We start from the raw sequence: 20626 nt of genomic DNA, 5'->3' as shown, positions 1-20626 counted from the left end.
ACGTAGTTTTCGAGACAGAAGTAATTTTCCACGAATTTGATTTCGAGACCTCAAGTTTAGAATTTGAGGTCTGGAAATCAAGCATCTGAAAGCACACAACTTCGTGTGACAAGGGTGTTTTTTATTTCATTCATATCTCGCAACTTCGACGACCAATTGAGCTCAAATTTTCACAGGTTTGTTATTTTATGCATATGTTCAGATACACCAAGTGAGAAGACTGGTCTTTGACAATTACCAATAGTGTCCAGTGTCTTTAATCAACTTTGGCCAGTGGACTTTGTCTCCGTTTTACCTCTGAGAAATACAATACTACAAGGACTTTTCACTTTTAAAACATCAGCTGTTCACAAGCAAAATTATTTTATTAAACATAGGGGAATTCCCTATACCTTTGAACAATTGCTTCACATTCCTACATGTACCAAGTACAACAGTCTGCATTTTAAATACTTCATCCCGCAATACGCATTTTTAGTTACATCAATGTCAAACTTACTATGTGATAGCTATTTTATAGATAATGAAATACAAAATAATTTTTTTATTTATTTTTGCAAGAGGGAACCAACATGGTATATGACACCAGCAGCATAAATTTTATTCTTGAAAAGCAGGGTTTATAATTTAGATACTATACTATAGCGAAGTTTTGAAGACTGCATTCATTTTGGTGCATGTTCAAATGCATTTGTTCTCCAATTCCTGCATTCAGAAGGGGAAAAAACAGGCTCCTGAGATGAAGAGATTGGTTTTTTTAGTCCATTTTTTTAACCTCTATTTTCTTTATTTATTATTGAAATCTATACAGACACTCTGATGAAATATTGTCTTCGATGTAAACAATTTGTTTTAATACTTTGCAAACAGTGCTTTCCTTTTGACAGTTAATTGTTTCTGATTGGTGCAGATCGTTCAATTTTGTTATGACTGTTGGCTTATTGTTTTGATTGGAGAGGCCCTTGTTCAGAGGCCCTTGGCATGCGTAGTGTATTTGGTATCACTAAACTCACAGGGATTCTTGAATACACTGTAGCTGCAGCCCACAGCCATAGGCCTTATTAATGAAAACTGTACGGAAATTAGTTTGTACAAAAATAAAAACACACAGTGCATTTATACAGCATTGAATCATTTACAAAAATACTCTCAGGAAGCTTTAGAAGGAAAAATAAAAGCATCAATACTTACAAATTACTTACTGCATTGTTACTATAAATCTAAAATGTTTCTTTGGTTCTGGGATGCGTAAATTCACTAACCCTCTTGGTCAAGACACACGCCATACAATCAATCTTTAGGTCTTATTACTTCATTGAATTGTAGAAGTCACTTTTTTTTGTTTATTAATGAAAACAGTTTCATGTTTTTGTCAGGCATTTTGTTTGCACACTAATTTTGGTGCTTGTTTTGATGTGCTGATTTACATTAACTGTTAGTGAATTTTGGCTTAGAACTTGATATATGCTACAAGTATTTTCTCAACTTTGACAATATTTCAGACAGACCTTTCTGATGGTACAAACTTTGAGTTTCTGTTTGAAACTATTTATGTTACCATATTACCATTCCTGTGTATTGACTTCAGTAAGTACAAAATATATTGATTCTTCTAACATGTGATGACAATTATAATAACAATGGTTGGTTTTTATCTAGCCATGACATACTTCAATTATGTGCAATGTGCATGTTATTAAGTATGGTCATTAAGTAATTCACATAACATAACACAGAGACTTAAGTGGCAAGTGATATAGCAGAGGGTGGAGGTTTATCGTGTACATCTCTAAAACATCTCCTGTTACTCTACAATTGTCTTCTTAATTTTTTTCCCCAATCAATCATTATAAATAGAAACTGCATGTTACATAATAGTTACTCAAAATAAAACAACAAATATCTAATTACAAAAGAAGGGCAATTAGATGTGTGCCTTTGATGATACAAGCCAAGAGTTCGGCACAGAATCCAGAATTTGAGTCTAAAGCAACAGGCCAAATTAATCTATTGGGTCATTACAGATAAGTTAGAAAACTATAGGTTGTGTAACAATGCTTTGCTTTTTATTCAAATCTGCGATAGCCCTTTAATAACAAGTTTTAATCTTTCTCATGTCATATGTAATATTTCTCTAATCATGACTTAACTCGATTGAAAACTTTTGAACTAGTTAAAGCCATGTCCAATCTAGATTTAACTAGCTTAAAACCATTGCTATACAAGTTTTTTTAACTATAGCCGTGTCGGATCAAGATTAAGCTAGTTTACAGCCATTGCTAATCAAGACTTCTGAACTAGTTAAAGCCATTTCCAATTGAGGTTTAATTAGCTTATTAAAGCCATTGCTATTCAAGAAAAGTTAAAGCCATGTCCAATCAAGATTTAACTAGCTTTAAAGTCATTGCTAATCAAGACTTCTGAACTAGTCAAAGCCATTTCCAATTGAGAATTAATTAGCTTATTAAAGCCATTGCTATTCAAGAAAAGTTAAAGCCATGTCCAATCAAGATTTAACTAGCTTAAAGCCAATGCTAATCAAGACTTCTAAACTAGTTAAAGCCATTTCCAATCGAGGTTTAATTAGCTCATTAAAGTCATTGCTTATCAAGACTAGTTAAAGCCATGTCCAATCAAGATTTAACTAGCTTAAAGCTTATGCCCGATCAAGACTTTTAAACTAGTTTTAAAGCAATGTCCAATCACGATTTAACTAGCTTCATAAAACCAATGCCCGATTAAGACTTTTAAACTAGTTATAAAGCAATGTCCAATCAAGATTTAACTAGCTTCATAAAACCAATGCCCGATTAAGACTTTTAAACTAGTTATAAAGCAATGTCCAATCAAGACTTAACTAGCTTCATAAAACCAATGCCCGATTAAGACTTTTAAACTAACTATAAAGCAATGTCCAATCAAGATTTAACTAGCTTCATAAAACCAATGCCCGATTAAGACTTTTAAACTAGTTATAAAGCAATGTCCAATCAAGATTTAACTAGCTTAAAGCCATGTCCAGTATCAATAAAAGGTGGGGGAAACCATCTCATAGTAAAACGTTTCCAACAGGTAGGGCATATGGTTTTTTCTCTAAATTCAGCTAGCTCCAAAGCAATTTTTATCAAACATTGCAATTTAACAGGGAACTTTGAGGTAAACTCTGTCATATCTTCTTCACTAGGCACGCGGAATTCATTGTCACTCCATGGAGGAGAAACTTTATAGACTGCTTTGATTTTTCTCCCCGTCTCCTTCCAATTGATACTGTTTTCAGTTGAGCTGTTAAACTCTATCCAATCACGGGTGAAATCCCCAACCCTTGGCACAAACCCAGTTTCAGGGTCTATTGATTGACCCAGTTTGCAAGTTTGCATTGCAACTACGTTGTTTTCATCATTGGTGATCTTCTTCAGCCAGTTTTTGGAGTGTTTTGCATCTTGGATCAAGATAAGCCTAGATTGGAGTCCCTCAGTATTGCAGATATTCCATAGCCGTTGCATGTTTTCAAACTTGAACTTTCCTGTTGAAGAGACGACAAAAATAATGGAAGCATTTTTTAGCCTGACTGTCAAAACCAAGTCCACTATTCAATTCAACGTTTTTTTGCCATTGACCGACATCACAAAGTACATACACATACACTGGGTTAACAAAGCCTTCTCTTAATGGTGGTCAGTGTTAAAGTGTATTGGGTTCTTTAACATGTGGAACAAAACACAAAAGGGACCTTTTAATCCCATCCAAGCAGTAATTATTAGGTGTCTTGCTAATAAAGAACACACGTACATGTATCTGGACCTGTCCTCATAGTGTCCTGGTCAGAAACACAATAGCTTGAGTCCAGCGTGCCAAATCGATTGGTTGGCTGCAAATAACCAGTAAATGGTTTTATACAGTACTCGTACTTGCACTAGGTATCACTGTTGGACTTCATGCTCGGATACCAGTGTCCTTAAATAATAATAATAACTATTATATTGCGCATTTTACAATATTCGTATCAATGCGTTTTACATTAGTGCCCTGGTCATAGGGCCAATAACATTCTTTTAGGATATATTCCGAGGAGTATACAGCCAGGGCTGCTGTGCGCACAGAAGGCTATTTCAAACACAACATCAACCTCTACCCTCACAGGTACCTATTTATACCCCTGGGTGAAAAGCAATTATAGTAAAGTATCTTGCTCAAGGACACCGGGATTCGAACCCACACTCCGTTCATCACTTAACCACCAGAACTTGAGTTCGATGCTCTTAACCACTCGGCCACAACACACTACTTATTATAGTTCTCAGGTACTCAAGTGCTACTTTGTCACCTTTGTTTACTTGGCCGAATTGGTAGTTTCTTAAAGTACATGACCAGAAAGTTTGTTCATAAAACCTGACAAAAAGAAATCAAACTAACCTCTTGTCAACTCCCATTTGCCATCGCTATCTACATCACCACAGTAGAAAATCACGTAGCTGTCGTACCTCCGCTGACTGGTATCAGTTGTCTGAGCAAAGAAGCCTTTAAGCTTGCCCTCTAGGGTTTGGATTGAAAGCCCATCCACGAAGGATTCAATGCTACAAGGTATAGCATTAAGATCAAAGAAATCCATGATTGATCTCCGCAACTCATTCAACTCTGACTGTCTATATTTGCACAAAGAAAGAACACATCAAAAGCTTACACATAAAATGAAGTGACAGCCAGTGACACATAATATTCAACCAAAGCTGTGGAGAACCAGTGCTTTGGTTTGGCCATTATTATTTTTGTTGTCATTGAAGAGCAGCCTGCAATAAAATGCCAGCAGTGTACCGCTGAGCTCTGAGGCCTTACGTTTTATTGCTTTGTGACCTCAGCTACAAATTCTTTCTCAGTCAGATGTTTATTAGTATTACTGTCTGTGTTTAAGTTATTAGCGACTATCAATAGTTGTGAATCCATAACCTATAAATTTATTCTGATGTACTTTCTGAGTATTGGTTCCTTGCATTATATGTCACACACAACTGCTGTCTGACATGCTCGCCATTTTGAGAGTAAAATTACACTTAAATAATAATGGTAAGCTTTGCAATGCTGTGGTGCCTAAGTAATGTGCTACACTGTATAACACACAGGAACATTGACCCCTAAATGCCACAAGAAAGATTAATGGGATGATATTGGGCGATCGGGTCAATATGCTCGCTTGTCACAGGTCAAAATGTTTTGGTTATTTCTATTTTACCCCAAATTCATCAATACAATTCCACGAAAGATGCAATGACTCCTCACAAGTGAGGTTACTCTTCTTCATTGCACTCAATACTTGGTATGAGATGATGACTTTAGAATAGTTGTTTAGTTTTTGTAATTCTTACCTATGGGACGTTGAAGGAGGCATGATGACACAAGCTGTACAAGTCCCTGGTAGGGACTTCCGGAGTGTATCTGTGGCTGCATAGAACATTCCCTCTACAAGAAACACTATCAAAAAGCTTGCTGCAACTGCTGCTTTTTCGTCTTTATGCCATGGTTGCTCTCCATCTGGAATCAACAGTGTGACTGCACCGAGTAGGACAGTGGAGGCAAATGTATAGAAGGCGAGACAGTGTGCAAACTGAGCTTGTAAACGCATCCCCTTCGCTGCCATCATTTTCTCCATGCTAGCTTTTCCCTTCAAGGTTTTATGGGCCTTAGTGCACTCTGAGATTTTGTTGGAAAGTTTCCAGTACAAATGAATGGAATATGAATGGTAGCAAATCCAAAGCAAAAGTAGGAGAACAAAGATCATTATCCAGTACCATTCTTGATGGTAGATATCAAAAACTCCAGCATGAAAAAGAAAGACACTCTCAAACACAATGACTATTAATATGAACACCTTTTGCAAACATCCAGGTTTACTCAGGAATACACAATTCAGTCTCTCATTGATAGATATGTTTCTAGAAAACAAATCAGAGAAAGGGTCCATAAACAGGCGGCCAGCGAAGCAACCCAATGCAGCATCGAAGAAAGGTACATCAACAGTAATGAAAAAAACACCTTGACAAAAAAGAACTGCAAACAAAATGAAAATGACGAAGGGGTTGCAAGCTACAAGTCTTACTGCTACAATAATGACAACAAAGGAAACCAAAATCAAGCAGAAAGCATATTTGGAAAAAAGTGTCTTGTCCTCTGGCAAAATAACTAATAATCCAGTCACCGAGAAACCAACAAGCTCTAACACCTCAGCCCAAGTCACTAGACTTGGGGAGTATTTAATCAATCCAAGACATCGCTGCATAAATGACCAGACAGCTTTGATGATAATGCTTGCAACCAGCATCCATGTTATTGCAGTTTTCCAATCATTCCGGATGTCACTGATATCTACAAAAGACATCAGACCAAGAACACCACTACACCATAAACGGATGCAGATAATGATGACACTGAAGAAATGTTTACCGGTACTGCTGTTGCAGTTTGATTTACAAAAGTAAATTAACCAAAGGAGACCAATCAGTATCAGCAATCCAATGCAAACAACAATACCAATGACTAATTGATCAATGCTGTAAGAAATCAACAGGCCACACACGCCAACCAACAAGACAGATAAACTAAGGACAAAACTATCCACAGCATCAATCAAGTTCAGGCCACACTTTTTGCTGTCATTTTCCGCCATGGTTGAAACCATCTAACCTATAAATGCAGAAAGAAGAACAAAGGTTTAGAGAGAAACTCGGTTCTTTTACAGAGTAACATTAAATACAATAACATGTTAAGATAGATACATGTAGAAAGATAGATAGATAGTAAAAATTACAATACATACAAAAATAGTTACATATAAAAATAGTTACATACAAAAAATATACAGCAAGTTTATATTAAAAAAATAACGCCATTGGAGGCTATATTAAAATTTACAAAGAGACGTGAACAAACCACCATCAAAACACACACAAAGGAAAGTACTACCTATTAAGTAAATTAACAAAATAAGGAATGGGACTATTTAAAAAAAAATAGATAGCTCTGGGTTCAATTTTGTAAAGGTAAAATGTGAAAACTTGCTTTTCACAGATAGACTTTAGCAGAAACAGGTTGTGGTGAACTATTAATGAACAATTTACAATGCCCTCTTACAGTATACTAACTACTTTGCATAAAAGTAGTAACACTTTGTTTCGTTCGAGGTAGTGCTTTTCACTGTTACGCACTACAATGCATACAAAGCTTAAGCTTAGAGTGTCATGGCCGAGTGGTTAAGAGTATCAAATTCAAGTCATCAGAGTGCGGGTTTGAATCCCGGTAGTGATGCTTGTATCCTTGAGCAAGATACTTTACTATAATTGCTTCTCTTCACCCAGAGGTATAAATGGGTACCTGCGAGGGTAGAGGTTGATATTGTGAATGAAAAAGCCTATGGAGCGATATGTATGGTTGCCCAGGTTATATACTCCCAAGGGAGCTGAGAAACATTACAGGGATGTTATTGGCCCTATGACCAGGGCACTAATGTAAAGCGCATTGGTACGGTTATTTTGAAATGCGCTATATAAGAGTTAGTATTATTTATTATTTATAAAGCTTGATACCTTTTTTTCCCCCAAACTCATTTCAAACCAGAAAAATATTGTGCATTAACCTCTCCCAGCTTAAAAGTTACATTGAGTTGATTATTCTCTTAGCCAAATGAAATGGCCAAAAATCCCCGATGATACAATCATGACTCAATTACAGTATGAGTCATTTGCATGGGCATGCCTACCCACAGAATCTACAAAACCCAAATGAGAATTGTTTCTCAATTTGTTGCACCTTCTCACAGGCCAGAAAACAAATTGAATACTCCTATTGGTCTATTATCCGAACACAACATTTTCCATGACCAATCATGCAAAACTCTGCCAAAGCCGAATAATGCCAGCTGGTCTTGCAGATTGATACACAAAATTCCAAGGGTATGACATAAGTTAAAGCTAGTACCCAGCCCCAGCTACTGGCTGGCATGCCTGTTGAAGCCATGCATAAAATAAGGTAAAATGAGGCATGATGTTTTTCCTTTTTTAGTCTCATTTCCAACTTTTTTTGCCCTTGAACATTTCTGAAAAACTGTGAAATGTATTTAAAAGTTTACACCATGTGATTAATGGTGGTCAGCCTTTGTACTAGATGAAATATTCCCACTTTGTTCTAGGACCAAATATGATGTCTGTAAAATGAAATACAGTTAAGTACTAATGTTCAATAAATCAATTGTCTCAGTTCATAAAAACATTCTATGAACTGTCACATTACAAGCAATCAGGTTCAGCAATACTTTTTGCAAGGTGGCCTACTCAAACGAAATCATACACAACTCAAATGACACCATAGTCAAATGGCACCAAAGTCAAATGACACCGTTGTCAATGACACCATAGTCAAATTACACAATAGTCAAATGTCAAATGGCACCAAAGTCAAATGACACCGTTGTCAATGACACCATAGTCAAATGACACCATAGTCAAAAGACATCATTGTCGAGTGACACCATTGTTGTCTATGACCAGGGCCATGGATGCAGTAAGCAGGCCTGGATTAATCTTAAAGAAACATATTTTATATTCAAACAATGAATCTTACCTCCACTCAAATGTAATCGGCAACAGTTTGAGAATCTCAGTTGCAGAACATTTCTTTCTATCCTCATTGGCAGTCTTCCTTTCTGGTTGACAAAAATACTACACTGACTCTAGGTCACGTCTGTGTTTTGTTTACAAAGCCCTCTAGTAGCTGGCAAATTTCTCATTTCTAGGGTAGGCTACGTGGCGGGATTTTCCCCATTACCTAAAAAAATGACACATTCAGTTAAAACCAAGCTGCTAATATTAGAAGTATTGCGAAATCAGACTGGGGGGGGGGAGACCTATGTTGAGTGGCTGTACATGTTGGACTACATACACCCTTAATTGAATTCACTCGTATCTTTCTTGCATAGTACTTGCTTGTCTCCTTTGTTGCAAAGCAGTTGTCGCTGCAAAAGCTTTTGCAGTTTTGCTGTAATTAAGTGCCATTTCCTTGTTTTATCGATCAGACTAACGCAGCTCTTCTTTATTATTACCTATAGTCAGCAGACAATCATACAATGGTGACTGCTCTGAGCTCTGACCTTCACACTAGGGTTAGGGTGAGTAGGACGAGGAAAATACATTAAGAATGTCGGGACATACATGTAGGTACCTAGAAAAACATAGGTGTGTATCCCCATAAATGGTAAAACAAGTCAAATTTAACAAAATAAAATGTTGAGAAGCAGTCTATAAAGCTTACAAGTTTGAAGATTTGATAATGCTTCAAGACTGAGTACATACAATTCAGCCACACAGCTCGTTAGTTCATACGCAACAAATTTATAATATCCCTCTGATCAGAAGGGTCCATTTATAGTAAGGGTATGTACTTCTTACAAAGCCATTAGCAGGGCCAAAGCGCACAATTTTGTGTTGGTGTTCGTGTAAGTAGTGTCATGTTATGAACCCTCTGCCTACTAGGTATCAGCTGCCGAAGCCAAAAGTTTTTACTAAATGATTTTTCTTCCTAGCATAAAAGAGCAGGATAACCCTTCACAAGAGGACGTTGCAATTAATGTATTTTGGCTGGTCACCTTTATTGTGTTGTTATACATAGCTAGTTTATTGTGCTCTATGGACTTGGGCCAGGGGCCTGTTATTGCAAAATCTGAATTTCTCATGTTTGGGGAAGTCCCTTTTAAGTCTGACAATACAATACTACAAGACTACATTAGCATGGCTTAAATGTAGTCTGCATAACACAGTGGCATAATTTATGAGTCGCAAACAGATAGGGCAAGTGTAGTAAACTCTTACAAATCAGTATCATTCTCATTTATAAACAGTACAATTTGAGATTGCTTTGAGATGGCATGCATGTTACAGAGCATTTTCATTTAAACAGCTGTTCACAGGCAAATTGTTTTTATTCATCATAGGGGAATTCCCTACGTTTGAATGATTGCGTCACATTCCTACTTGTATCGAGGCCAGCAGTCCAATTGTCTGCAGTCTGCATATCATCACACACATGCTGTATTTGACACCAGTGGCATCGATTTTATTAGCCGTAATCAGGTCAACTAAAAACTCAGATGTTGATAATAAAGCAGTTCATAATTCTGATTTATAGCAAAACTTGAAATGCTTAAAGACTGCCAACATTTACAATCACACAAAACATTTTCATTTTGAAACAGTTGCTTGAACCTGGGCCCAGTTTCATAGAGCTGCTGAGCACAAAAATTTGCTTTGCATGAAATTTCTTCCTTGATAAAAACACAATTTCCAACCACATTTTCAAGTGATTTTCAGGATAAGCAAACAACAGTTGAATACCAGTAACAAGCAATATGCAACAAAGGGAAATTTGGTTGGTAATCCTGTTTTTATCAAGGAAGAAATTTCATGCTAAGCAATTGTTTGTGCTTAGCAGCTCTATGAAATTGGGCCCAGATGTGTTGCAATAACCATATTTTCTTTTCTTTTGATGGGGTTTAGGATAAGTCCCAGCCTTTGAACAAAAGCATTTGGTGCTCCATATGTGGTACAGTGTACTCGTCCCGGCCCCTTGTTTTCTTCAATGTGTTCTTTGAATCTCAGGAATTCTTAACAGGAATTTAGATGGGAGGTTAGTACAAGAGGAAAAGGGTGTGTTTAAATGTATGGGAACATTTTTGGGAGGGGGGTGTGACACACCTTCTCTGCCGCATAAGCATTAGACCATGTAACCTAGTTTACAAAAAGTGTGATCATTCCAGTGTGTTCCATGGCAGGCAAGAAAGTACACCATTCCCATGAGAAATTGTTCATTTGGAGTCATAATTACCACATAAAATGAATAAAAGTACAGCAGCACAAGTTTTAAGATGTGCCCCTTTCTTCATGCCAAATGAGTTGGCAAATATCGTCCGGTAAAGTGCACAGAAAATGCAAAAAACATCAACAAAACTGAACATGTACAACTAATTATTTTAGTATTGGAGACTTTGTTTCCCTTTATTACTTTGCTTTATAACATCGTTGCTCTATTTATTTACAAATTTAAAACTCAACATAACAATTAATTAATGCTTTTGCAAAGACACTGGCTCTCTATGATTTTGTGATTTAGCCTACATGTGTAATACATGTGTTGTAGCATTATACTTGTACTAAACATACTATAAACATACAATGCACAAAGTTTTAATATTGACAGCGTTATCAGAACGCATTCTTTAATCAGAGGAAGTTCTGCGAAAATTTGTATGATGCTTGAACAAAGTTGTATAAGTTGCAAAAGTGAAGCAGACAAAATAAGTGAATGTCTATGACCAGCGCCTGCACTTTGTGTGACCCAAACTCAAACATGAAACATCAACTTGTAAAGTTAAGCTCAATCGACAATAAGTCATCAGACTCCTGAGACAACAGTGTTGTGGCCGAGCGGATAAGAGCAACGAACTCAAGCTCTAGTGTTTTTGTTCAGCAGAGTGTACGTGTATTAGGGCTTTCCTCTCACATCTAAAACTGACATTTCTACATTATCTTCTCTACACAGGTATCTTCAGGGCTACATTTTAGAGTGCTAGTCACTTTAAGCATGGAGGTAGAATTAGACCTCCATGCTTTAAGGATCCCTTGATTTCATTCCCTGACAATAATAAATAATAATGTGGTCAAGATATCACATGTAAGTGGATCCATCTGACTGTGTATCAAGTTTCCAGTAAGCTTTTCCATACAACACTCTTAGTCTTAAACAGCTGCTTGAGCGGAATGTTTTAACGGAAATGCTATTTAACTTGTTTACAATAAGTTTTTCACCATTTAAAAGTAATTTTGATGTGTACACTTCTGAAAAATCAGGCCCCAACCACAACGTATTGAAAAAACTAAAAACACTTCTGCTGTTGACGACTCATGTCAAAATGACAATGCTTTGATGTCATTTCTGGGAGTTTGCTACGACTTGACGTTTTCTTTCAAGCAGGTCTTTAAGTATAAATGTAGCCATATGTTGAAACAAATACCATACACTATCAACAGAGTATAATCTTACAAATTTTGAAAGTGCTCAAAAACAGACAAAACATAAAACTTTACCAGTAATCATATTTCAGCTTATAAAATATATTTAATACTTGTTGGGTTAGGGAAAATCCAAAACATCTGGAAGTTAACCACACCACAATTAACATGAAGTCTAGTAAACTACTTAATACTAACCACAAGTGTGTACAGTTCCATCAGTTAATGTGTACACCAGGTTATTTCCCCTCTGTTTGCATTATCAAAATGGTAAGCCGTGTACCTTGGTAGTAGGGACACAATCTTCCTTCTTCAAGAAAACAACAGAGGCAATTGCCTCATGCCCCTAACCATTGCCTCGGTGCCCTTTAAATTGCTACATTGGAAATTGCAAGTGTCCTCTAAGAGATTCCTTCTCTCCACCCCAAAACTACTGTTCCCTTCAATAAGAACGAAACCTTCATGTAAACGATTATTTCATTAAATAAGGCAAACTCAATTTTTTTGGAAAAAATGCACTTACTTTTAACAACAAATTCTCAACCTTGTGTGATGAATCATGTAATTTCCAAATGTAGTTTTACAACTCTTTCCAAATCTATCAACAACTTATACTCATCTCCACAGTTAGCTCTATCTGATTTTAAAATAAGAACCAAGTTTACCCGAGCTGCTGACACTTTTGGATTCAAAGGTCGAAGTGCAATGTTGGCTGATGACTAATGTATGAATGAATAATCTTACACCATTTTCTTTGTCCCACCGAATCACATAAATAGCGGACAGCTACATACACATTGTAAATGGCAAGCATGAGATCCCGGGTTGTACTGTGACCTTGGGTGTGATCGCGGGTTACAGCTGTCAGTTACAGGTTGAATGGCTTCTAACTGCACCCCCAAACAACAAAGATATGGACAACATGGGCCTTTCTCAAACCTCGGCTTAGGCTCAGGCTCCGCGTGCTGATGTTGGTGCAATTCACGCTGAAAATGCAGGTTAAGGGTAGAGCTGCGTACACAGCGCGCTGAGCCTAAGCCTGAGCCGGAGCCCAAGCCGAGGTTTGAGAAAGGCTCCATGTAATAGGTTCATCAATGTCAACAAAATGTCAACAACTATAAAGCCTGGTTCATACTTCCTGCAAATATGAATGTGGTACAAATTTTGACATCCAAGCTCTGTTTTCGTTGCAAATATTTTGCAAGAGTTTTTCTGAATTATTTGTTGGGAATTTGAGACGTAAAAATAAGTATCGCAAGTGTAAGAAGTATGAACCTGGCTTAAACTGCCTGGACTATCAGCTGTATCAAAAAGTTTCTGATTTTCATATCATGTAGAGAAGACAGGATTTGAAACGGATCTTTTCCTCAAACTGTCAAAGCTTACACGTTTCTGTGTTTAAGCCGCCAGAAATACAGACTGTGCAGAGCATTGAAGGTATAAAAAAAAAAAACAGTTCATTAACCGTAGCATTATGGTATGAAAATTACAGTACATAAAATCAAATCTTTTCACATGTTTCTTTGGTTATTAGTCGGCATTCTACCAATTTGAAATTAACTCTTAAAGGAACACGTTGCCTTGGATCGGTCGAGTTGGTCTTTGAAAAGCATTTGTAACTGTTTTTTTATAGAATGCATATGGGGAGAAAGATGTTGTAAAAGTAGAATACAATGATCCACACAAACATGCCTCGAAATTGCGTGGTTTTCCTTTTACCTCGTCGACTAACACGTCGGCCATTTATGGGGGTCAAAATTTTGACCCCCATAAATGGCCGACCATGTTAGTTCGCACAGTAGAAGGAAAACCACGCAATTTCGAGGCAAACTTGTGTGGATCATTGTATTCTACTTTTAAAACATCTTTCCAACCATATGCATTTTATAAAAAACGGTTACAAACGCTTTTGTTTTGACCAACTCGTCCGATCCAAGGCAACGTGTTCCTTTAACGTGAAGCATTCATGCTGTATTTGTTTAAGCAGCTCTCAGGAATTCTGTCTTGGTTAATGTGGGAAGTTCTTGAACTAATCAGTCCACAACCTTAGGCTTGAACGTCATGGTGTACAGACTCCTACAAGGTTGTCTCCTACAAGCCTGGTTCTTCATGAAGGTCATGATCTAACCAGCTTAAAACCATGTCCTGTATTGATGACATGAGGGGGTAACCACTTCATCTTCCAACGTTTCAAGCAGTTCCAGCAAGAAAAATTGTACTTGTCCAGAGCACTTGGAATCCTTAGGACTTTGATTAGCGGGTGTGTCAAGCGAGGGAAGCTCTGCTGCCAGTGCTCTTCAATATCCTCATCCGTCGGTCTATGGAACTCAAACTCACTCCACATACGTGATACAGCATAAACCGCTTTCACATTCCTCCCTTCCTCCTTCCAAGTTGCCGTGTGGCTGCTCTCTGAAGAGCAGTTGAAGTCTACCCATTCATGAGTGAAGTCCCCAACTGCCACCGACGCCCCGGTCTCTGGGTCTTTTGATTTGCCAATGACGCAGCCCTGCAATGCGATGACGTTGGTAGTGTTCTTAGGGATTTGTTTCAGCCAGTCTACACAGCTGTTTGCGTCTTGAATCAGAATGAGTCTTGATTGAGAGTCTTTGATGCTCGCTTCCTGCCATAGCTCTAGGATGGACTCAAACTTGAAGACTTCATTGTCTGAATCAAAGAAGAAGAAAAATAATGTTTACTAGATTTTTTTTATCAATAAAAACAAAAAAAATGTTTGTAGAAAATGGAACCTGTTCTGTGTATGCTTGCACGAACAGATCTTTTAAAATCTGAAATCTCCCCCCTCCCAACAAAAAACCCCCATCAAAAGCGGAACCTGGGCTGCATTCCTCTTGCCTGATGACAGCAAATGTGTACACACACATTCAAGATCAGGGGAAGTGCTCATACAAGCGCAAATCTGAACGACCCATGTCAATATGATTTAACAAAGCGAGGACGTCCTCGTTTCACTTTCATGTAAAAACCATGGAGGACATCGGCAAGAAATATTAACAGAAGAAAGAGGAGTCCGTGATCTACCAGTCAACAAATATGGGTGAGTATATTAAATGTGTCTGCTGCGTAGGCCATCAATGGATCAGGGATGCCAATATGATGTGATAAACCTATATATGGCATCTAAACAACATCAACCCAATGGAAACTACATCTCAAATTTGTTTCAGGACAAGTTATGGGAAAGTTATCCACAAAATGGTAAATTGGTGAGGATGAGTTGCGAATGAATTTGTTCAATATCAAGTTTGCCCATTTCAAAGCTCATATCATCCACAAGTTAAGTTCACTCAAATGCAGGAAAATCCTGCATATCCATCATATGTTGAAACACTTTTTACATCGTTTTAAGTACTTCCATAAAAATACAACCATTGGAAAAATTGCTACATGACACAAGCAAAGTGGTATGCTTTTATTGTTTTTCCTGTCCATATTTAGTTCACCCTCAAATTGTCTTTGCTAAATATTCCTAAATGTTATCAGATTGTTCAACTCTAACCATTCTTATCTTGTGAGAAGGTATCAGTAAAACGAAATCTCCATGGATGTACTTGGCGTCAGAACCCTAACTGGATTATGTTGGAACAACAAGTCGTCAGGCCTACAGAGGATCTATGATGCACTTTCAATAAGGTATGAACCAGGTTTTCAGATGTTATTAGGAATTTTTAAAGAGATAGACAATAATGGGCAGCGAAAAACTCTACCTGCCAATGCCCAGTCCCCGCTAGGATGCACATGACCACTGTAGTACACGAGGTAGGTGTCGAACCTCGGACCATCTGGCATCTGCCGAGCGAAGAAATTTCTCATCTTAGCCTTGAGGGTGGTGAGACTGAGCCCACTGGTGGAGAAATCACAGCTGAAGACATCGATCATGTGATGCAGAAAGAAACGTTGCATGGTGCTGAGGAGTCTAATAGAGCGACTGTTCACTTCCTCCATGCTGGATGCTGGGAGTAGAACCGGAGACCCGTCAACTCTGTATTAGGAGGAGGGAAACAACACAAACAATTTATAGAACCGCTAAAGCTAACATCATTGACAAAAACTTTCTCAATCTAGTTACAGATGGTACATGTGACATGGTATTTTGACTGGAAACCTAATTCTGTTAAGCATAATTTGTTTGTGCTTAGCCATTCCTGTGCTTAAGCAGCTTTTTATGACATTGGGCCCTGATTTGACGATTGTACACAGACGTACGTATAACAATCTTTTTCTAATTTTTAATACCAAATTTACATTTCAAAATATATTTTGAATATTTCTTACTTTTTTCCCTCATCTGATACTAAATTGTTATAGATAGCTAAAATAGTGCAGTAACATTGTCGACACTTTGAAAAAAGTAATAACAACAAGGGAAACTGACTGGGTACACTTTCAAATAATTTTGGGTTGAGCAAAGATTAGTTGACTAGGGCAGGATTTGACCCTGCGACACCCTGATTAATGTGCCGGTGCTCTACCAACTGAGCTATTTTCCTCCAATTTGGCGGTCTCCCTGTTTTGTCAAAACCTTTGTTCGAGGGTGCTGCCCAGTCAACATGTTTAACTATCATGTAGACAGGGATCACTTTAATAAAATACAGAATACTTGATTAAGTTCTTTATGTGTTAGCACATTTGCCCCTTACCTACAAAAGGCTGATGGGCCAACAACTGCGTACCCCGTACATGTTCCTCCAAGTGACGTCCCTAACTCATACAGCACACCATGCAGCATACTCTCAATAGGAAGCACTATCAACCAACTTGCCATGAAAGCTGCATTGTTATCCTGCCAAGACACCCCGCCCAGAAGCAACGTGGTGATGAACGTTGTGAAGATGAGGTTTCGAGAGATGAGAGCGACAAAGCGCATGCCTTTGGCTGCCATGACCATACCGAGATTCCTATTGGTCTCTCCCTGTACACCGCAGTATGCCTGGTAGCATTCCGTCAGTTTGTTTGTAAATGTCCAGCATGAGATGATGAAGATAATGTGCAGACAAAACCACAGTAAACCAAAGACGATGAAAGCGGGAACAGCGTAGTACCACTCCTCATGGTTAACAGTCGACTCTCCAGCAAGAACAAAAAACACAATCTCAAAAGCAAGCACCAAGAGGATACAGATCTTCCTGAACCATCGGTGTGTGCTAAACACGACATCCCACCTCTCCATGCCCGACAGACTGCAGTAGTACAAATCAAGAATGGGGTCCACAAAGAGACGAACAAAGAAACAACTCAATGCAACAACATTGAATGACAGATCAACTGTGTTAATGAAAGCTGCTATAGATATGGTAAGAAACATGGCGAGGCAAGGAATGGCAAGAATCACTTTCAGCCTTATTGTCATCAGTGTGAAAGCACATGCAAACACCATCAACCACATTGCGTACATGGCTTGGGTATGCAAGAAACAGGCCACTGAGAACCCAACCAGTTCAAATATCTCCACATGGGTTAATAAGACAGATGAATACGTCACTAAACCACAAAAGCGCTGCACCACAGCCCAGAACACTTTGATTACCATACTTGTCATCAACATCACTGTGGTGACTACAACAGGAACCTCCTGAACCTGGTAAGTCTCAATGTGTACAAACGATATGAGACCAAGAAGACAACCGCACCAGAGATGAGTGAAACTGGAACTAATATCCACCAAGCCAAAATAGTAGTACAGCATACCACAGAATGCAAATAAGAACAAGCCACAACCACCGATGACAATCAGCATAACATTGTCGGTTTTGAGCCAACTGGCATAAAGGCCTGCTGTTAACGCAGCCACCAGGATGATGTAATCCAAATACGCCAGCATGTACAAGCCGCACTTCACTTTCCTACTCTGCTCCATCGTTCTTAGGGGTAAGGCCAAGATGTGGCTGGTCAAATAACGAATGGAGTGCATGAAGACACTGGGTTAAGAAACCCTTCTCAGTCTGAAGATGATTTCAAGCCTGATCACATCATCTCATTGAACCTGCAACGATAAATCATAACAATGATTACAATATAAAAAACTTTTTGTTTGTTTACTTTTACTCGCTGTATGAAAATAAAGTTGTTGATTAAAGTGTGTATAATTTAAAAATTAAAACAATTTTTGATGCCGCACTATAAAAGGGATAACTTTAAAGTGCAAGACTTTAAAAATGTATCAACAAAATATTTATTATGATCTAAATTATCTTAATAGCACAGCGACTGTTTTATTTTTTTGGAATTACATGTAGACTGTGCAATTTTTGCGCCACCACTTTTTTTTTTCGATATGAAATAATATAGTATCTAATTTACCTCAATGAGATATCCCTTTTTGTAAAAATGAGTGAAAAAGTGGTGGTGCCATGTGGAAAGTTATCCATATTGTTGCTGTTAATATTAACAGCATGTTTGACAAAGCAAATTTCCATTTTATGGACGATAAACATTACATTATGAATTGAACTTTATTAACCTTGTAGTTTATAACCATGTAAAATTACATAGTTGTTGGGAGTTTAATAATAAGTGACAAACAATAATTAATATGAAAGAAAATCAACTCGACAAAACAATGTCACCGTGGTCAAGTGGTTAGACTGCACGACTTGCAATCACAAGGTTGTGGGTTTGAATTCCCCAGCTAACCGCTGATTTCACAATGACTAGAATAAATATTGTCATCTAGTTAATGAATCACAATTTCTTCATTAATTTGTGCAATTCATAAGTTAGGACATAATCATAGACGTTAAACCAATGTTTGAGAGAGATTTGTTGTTGCCAGCTTGGTGGTGTTTACATCCCCTTGTGGGAGCTTGCCTAGTTCCCTTGATGGGAAGATCATCTAAACAAACAAACAAACAAACAAACAAAATATAACAAACAAAACATTAACAAGCACCCGAGGCTGAAAAAATAAAAATGTCCTATGTATGATTTTTAACATTATTTAAAATAGTTCAACGTGCCTGTTCCTCTCTCTCTTTACTTCCCGTCAATGTCAATCCTTATAACTTGGCATTAATTACAAGGAGATAAACTAAAGTGGCGACCGGAAACGATATTTTAGCCAAATGCAATGGTTTTTATGTAGGCCTATTTTTTCTAATGAAAAACAAATATGAATGGATGGAAAAGGTGACATGAGATTCACGTCCAAAAGTTTAATTAAATAAGATACCTGAAGCTACGAAGACGCTCCACCGTAAACTTAAAGTTACTTCATATCCAGCCCACTTTAAAAAAGAAAATGACTCAATTCATCGTTGTTACCCTTGTTTTCCCCTACTTTTTTTCTCACAATCTCAGAATCTGTGCAGTTACTATTGTGTGTACGGAAGATACGAAAGTGCCTATACCCTGCAAGATATGTTAACAAAAATTTTACCACACAGGCGAAGTAGGATTCTACACTACTCATTGACCTCTGTGCTTTCTGCTCTACTCCATATAGTACTGTACAAAACCAATGATTGCTAAAACCAACGGAGGGCTAGATAGGGCGCCCTCTGCCTTTTTAATCATGGATCATTATAATGTGTTTGCAGAATGGCATGAGTTTTTATGACGAAAGTGTCAGAGAATGCTACTCAATGCTAAAGCATAGGGACAGAATCTACACAGTGCTAAAGCATAGGGGAAGAATCCTACACAGTGCTAAAGCATAGGGCCAGAATCCTACACAGTGCTAAAGCATAGGGCCAGAATCCTACTCAATGCTAAAGCATAGGGCCAGAATCCTACTCAATGCTAAAGCATAGGGACAGAATCCTACACAGTGCTTAAGCATAGGGCCAGAATCCTACTCAATGCTAAAGCATAGGGACAGAATCCTACACAGTGCTAAAGCATAGGGACAGAATCCTACACAGTGCTAAAGCATAGGGACAGAATCCTACACAGTGCTAAAGCATAGGGCCAGAATCCTACTCAATGCTAAAGCATAGGGCCAGAATCCTACTCAATGCTAAAGCATAGGGACAGAATCCTACTCAATGCTAAAGCATAGGGCCAGAATCCTACTCAATGCTAAAGCATAGGGACAGAATCCTACACAGTGCTTAAGCATAGGGCCAGAATCCTACACAGTGCTAAAGCATAGGGCCAGAATCCTACACAGTGCTAAAGCATAGGGACAGAATCCTACACAGTGCTTAAGCATAGGGCCAGAATCCTACTCAATGCTAAAGCATAGGGCCAGAATCCTACTCAATGCTAAAGCATAGGGACAGAATCCTACACAGTGCTTAAGCATAGGGCCAGAATCCTACACAGTGCTAAAGCATAGGGCCAGAATCCTACACAGTGCTAAAGCATAGGGACAGAATCCTACACAGTGCTTAAGCATAGGGCCAGAATCCTACTCAATGCTAAAGCATAGGGACAGAATCCTACTCAATGCTAAAGCATAGGGCCAGAATCCTACTCAATGCTAAAGCATAGGGACAGAATCCTACACAGTGCTTAAGCATAGGGCCAGAATCCTACACAGTGCTAAAGCATAGGGCCAGAATCCTACACAGTGCTAAAGCATAGGGACAGAATCCTACACAGTGCTAAAGCATAGGGAC

The 20626-nt window shown here is 38.1% G+C and overlaps 2 protein-coding genes across 3 annotated transcripts; both read right to left on the bottom strand.

The window, feature by feature from the left end:
• Positions 1-391: 391 nt before the first annotated feature.
• LOC139934044 (transmembrane protein 168-like) lies at positions 392-8797 on the bottom strand. The gene is made up of 4 exons (XM_071928327.1): positions 8608-8797; positions 5361-6675; positions 4414-4643; positions 392-3523 (listed from the first exon to the last, which is right to left on the bottom strand). Exons 2-4 carry the CDS (start codon positions 6668-6670, stop codon positions 2991-2993), a joined length of 2073 nt encoding a protein of 690 aa, XP_071784428.1. The 5' UTR covers positions 6671-6675; positions 8608-8797; the 3' UTR covers positions 392-2990.
• A 5126-nt stretch (positions 8798-13923) lies between these two features.
• On the bottom strand, positions 13924-19456 carry LOC139954133 (transmembrane protein 168-like). Of its 2 annotated transcripts, none has more exons than XM_071953806.1 (4): positions 19237-19456; positions 16709-18051; positions 15776-16050; positions 13924-14714 (listed from the first exon to the last, which is right to left on the bottom strand). In XM_071953806.1, exons 2-4 carry the CDS (start codon positions 17977-17979, stop codon positions 14164-14166), a joined length of 2097 nt encoding a protein of 698 aa, XP_071809907.1. In that variant the 5' UTR covers positions 17980-18051; positions 19237-19456; the 3' UTR covers positions 13924-14163. The 2 variants fall into 2 exon arrangements, with proteins under 2 accessions (XP_071809907.1, XP_071809908.1); XM_071953807.1 differs by having other exon boundaries at positions 19329-19400.
• Positions 19457-20626: the final 1170 nt, after the last annotated feature.

Source organism: Asterias amurensis, chromosome 2, assembly GCF_032118995.1.
Source record: "Asterias amurensis chromosome 2, ASM3211899v1".
In the NCBI taxonomy this organism is placed as follows: Eukaryota; Metazoa; Echinodermata; class Asteroidea; order Forcipulatida; family Asteriidae; genus Asterias; species Asterias amurensis.
The sequence above is the reverse complement of the archived record's forward strand: the minus strand, read 5'-3'. Positions and strand labels throughout refer to the sequence as shown.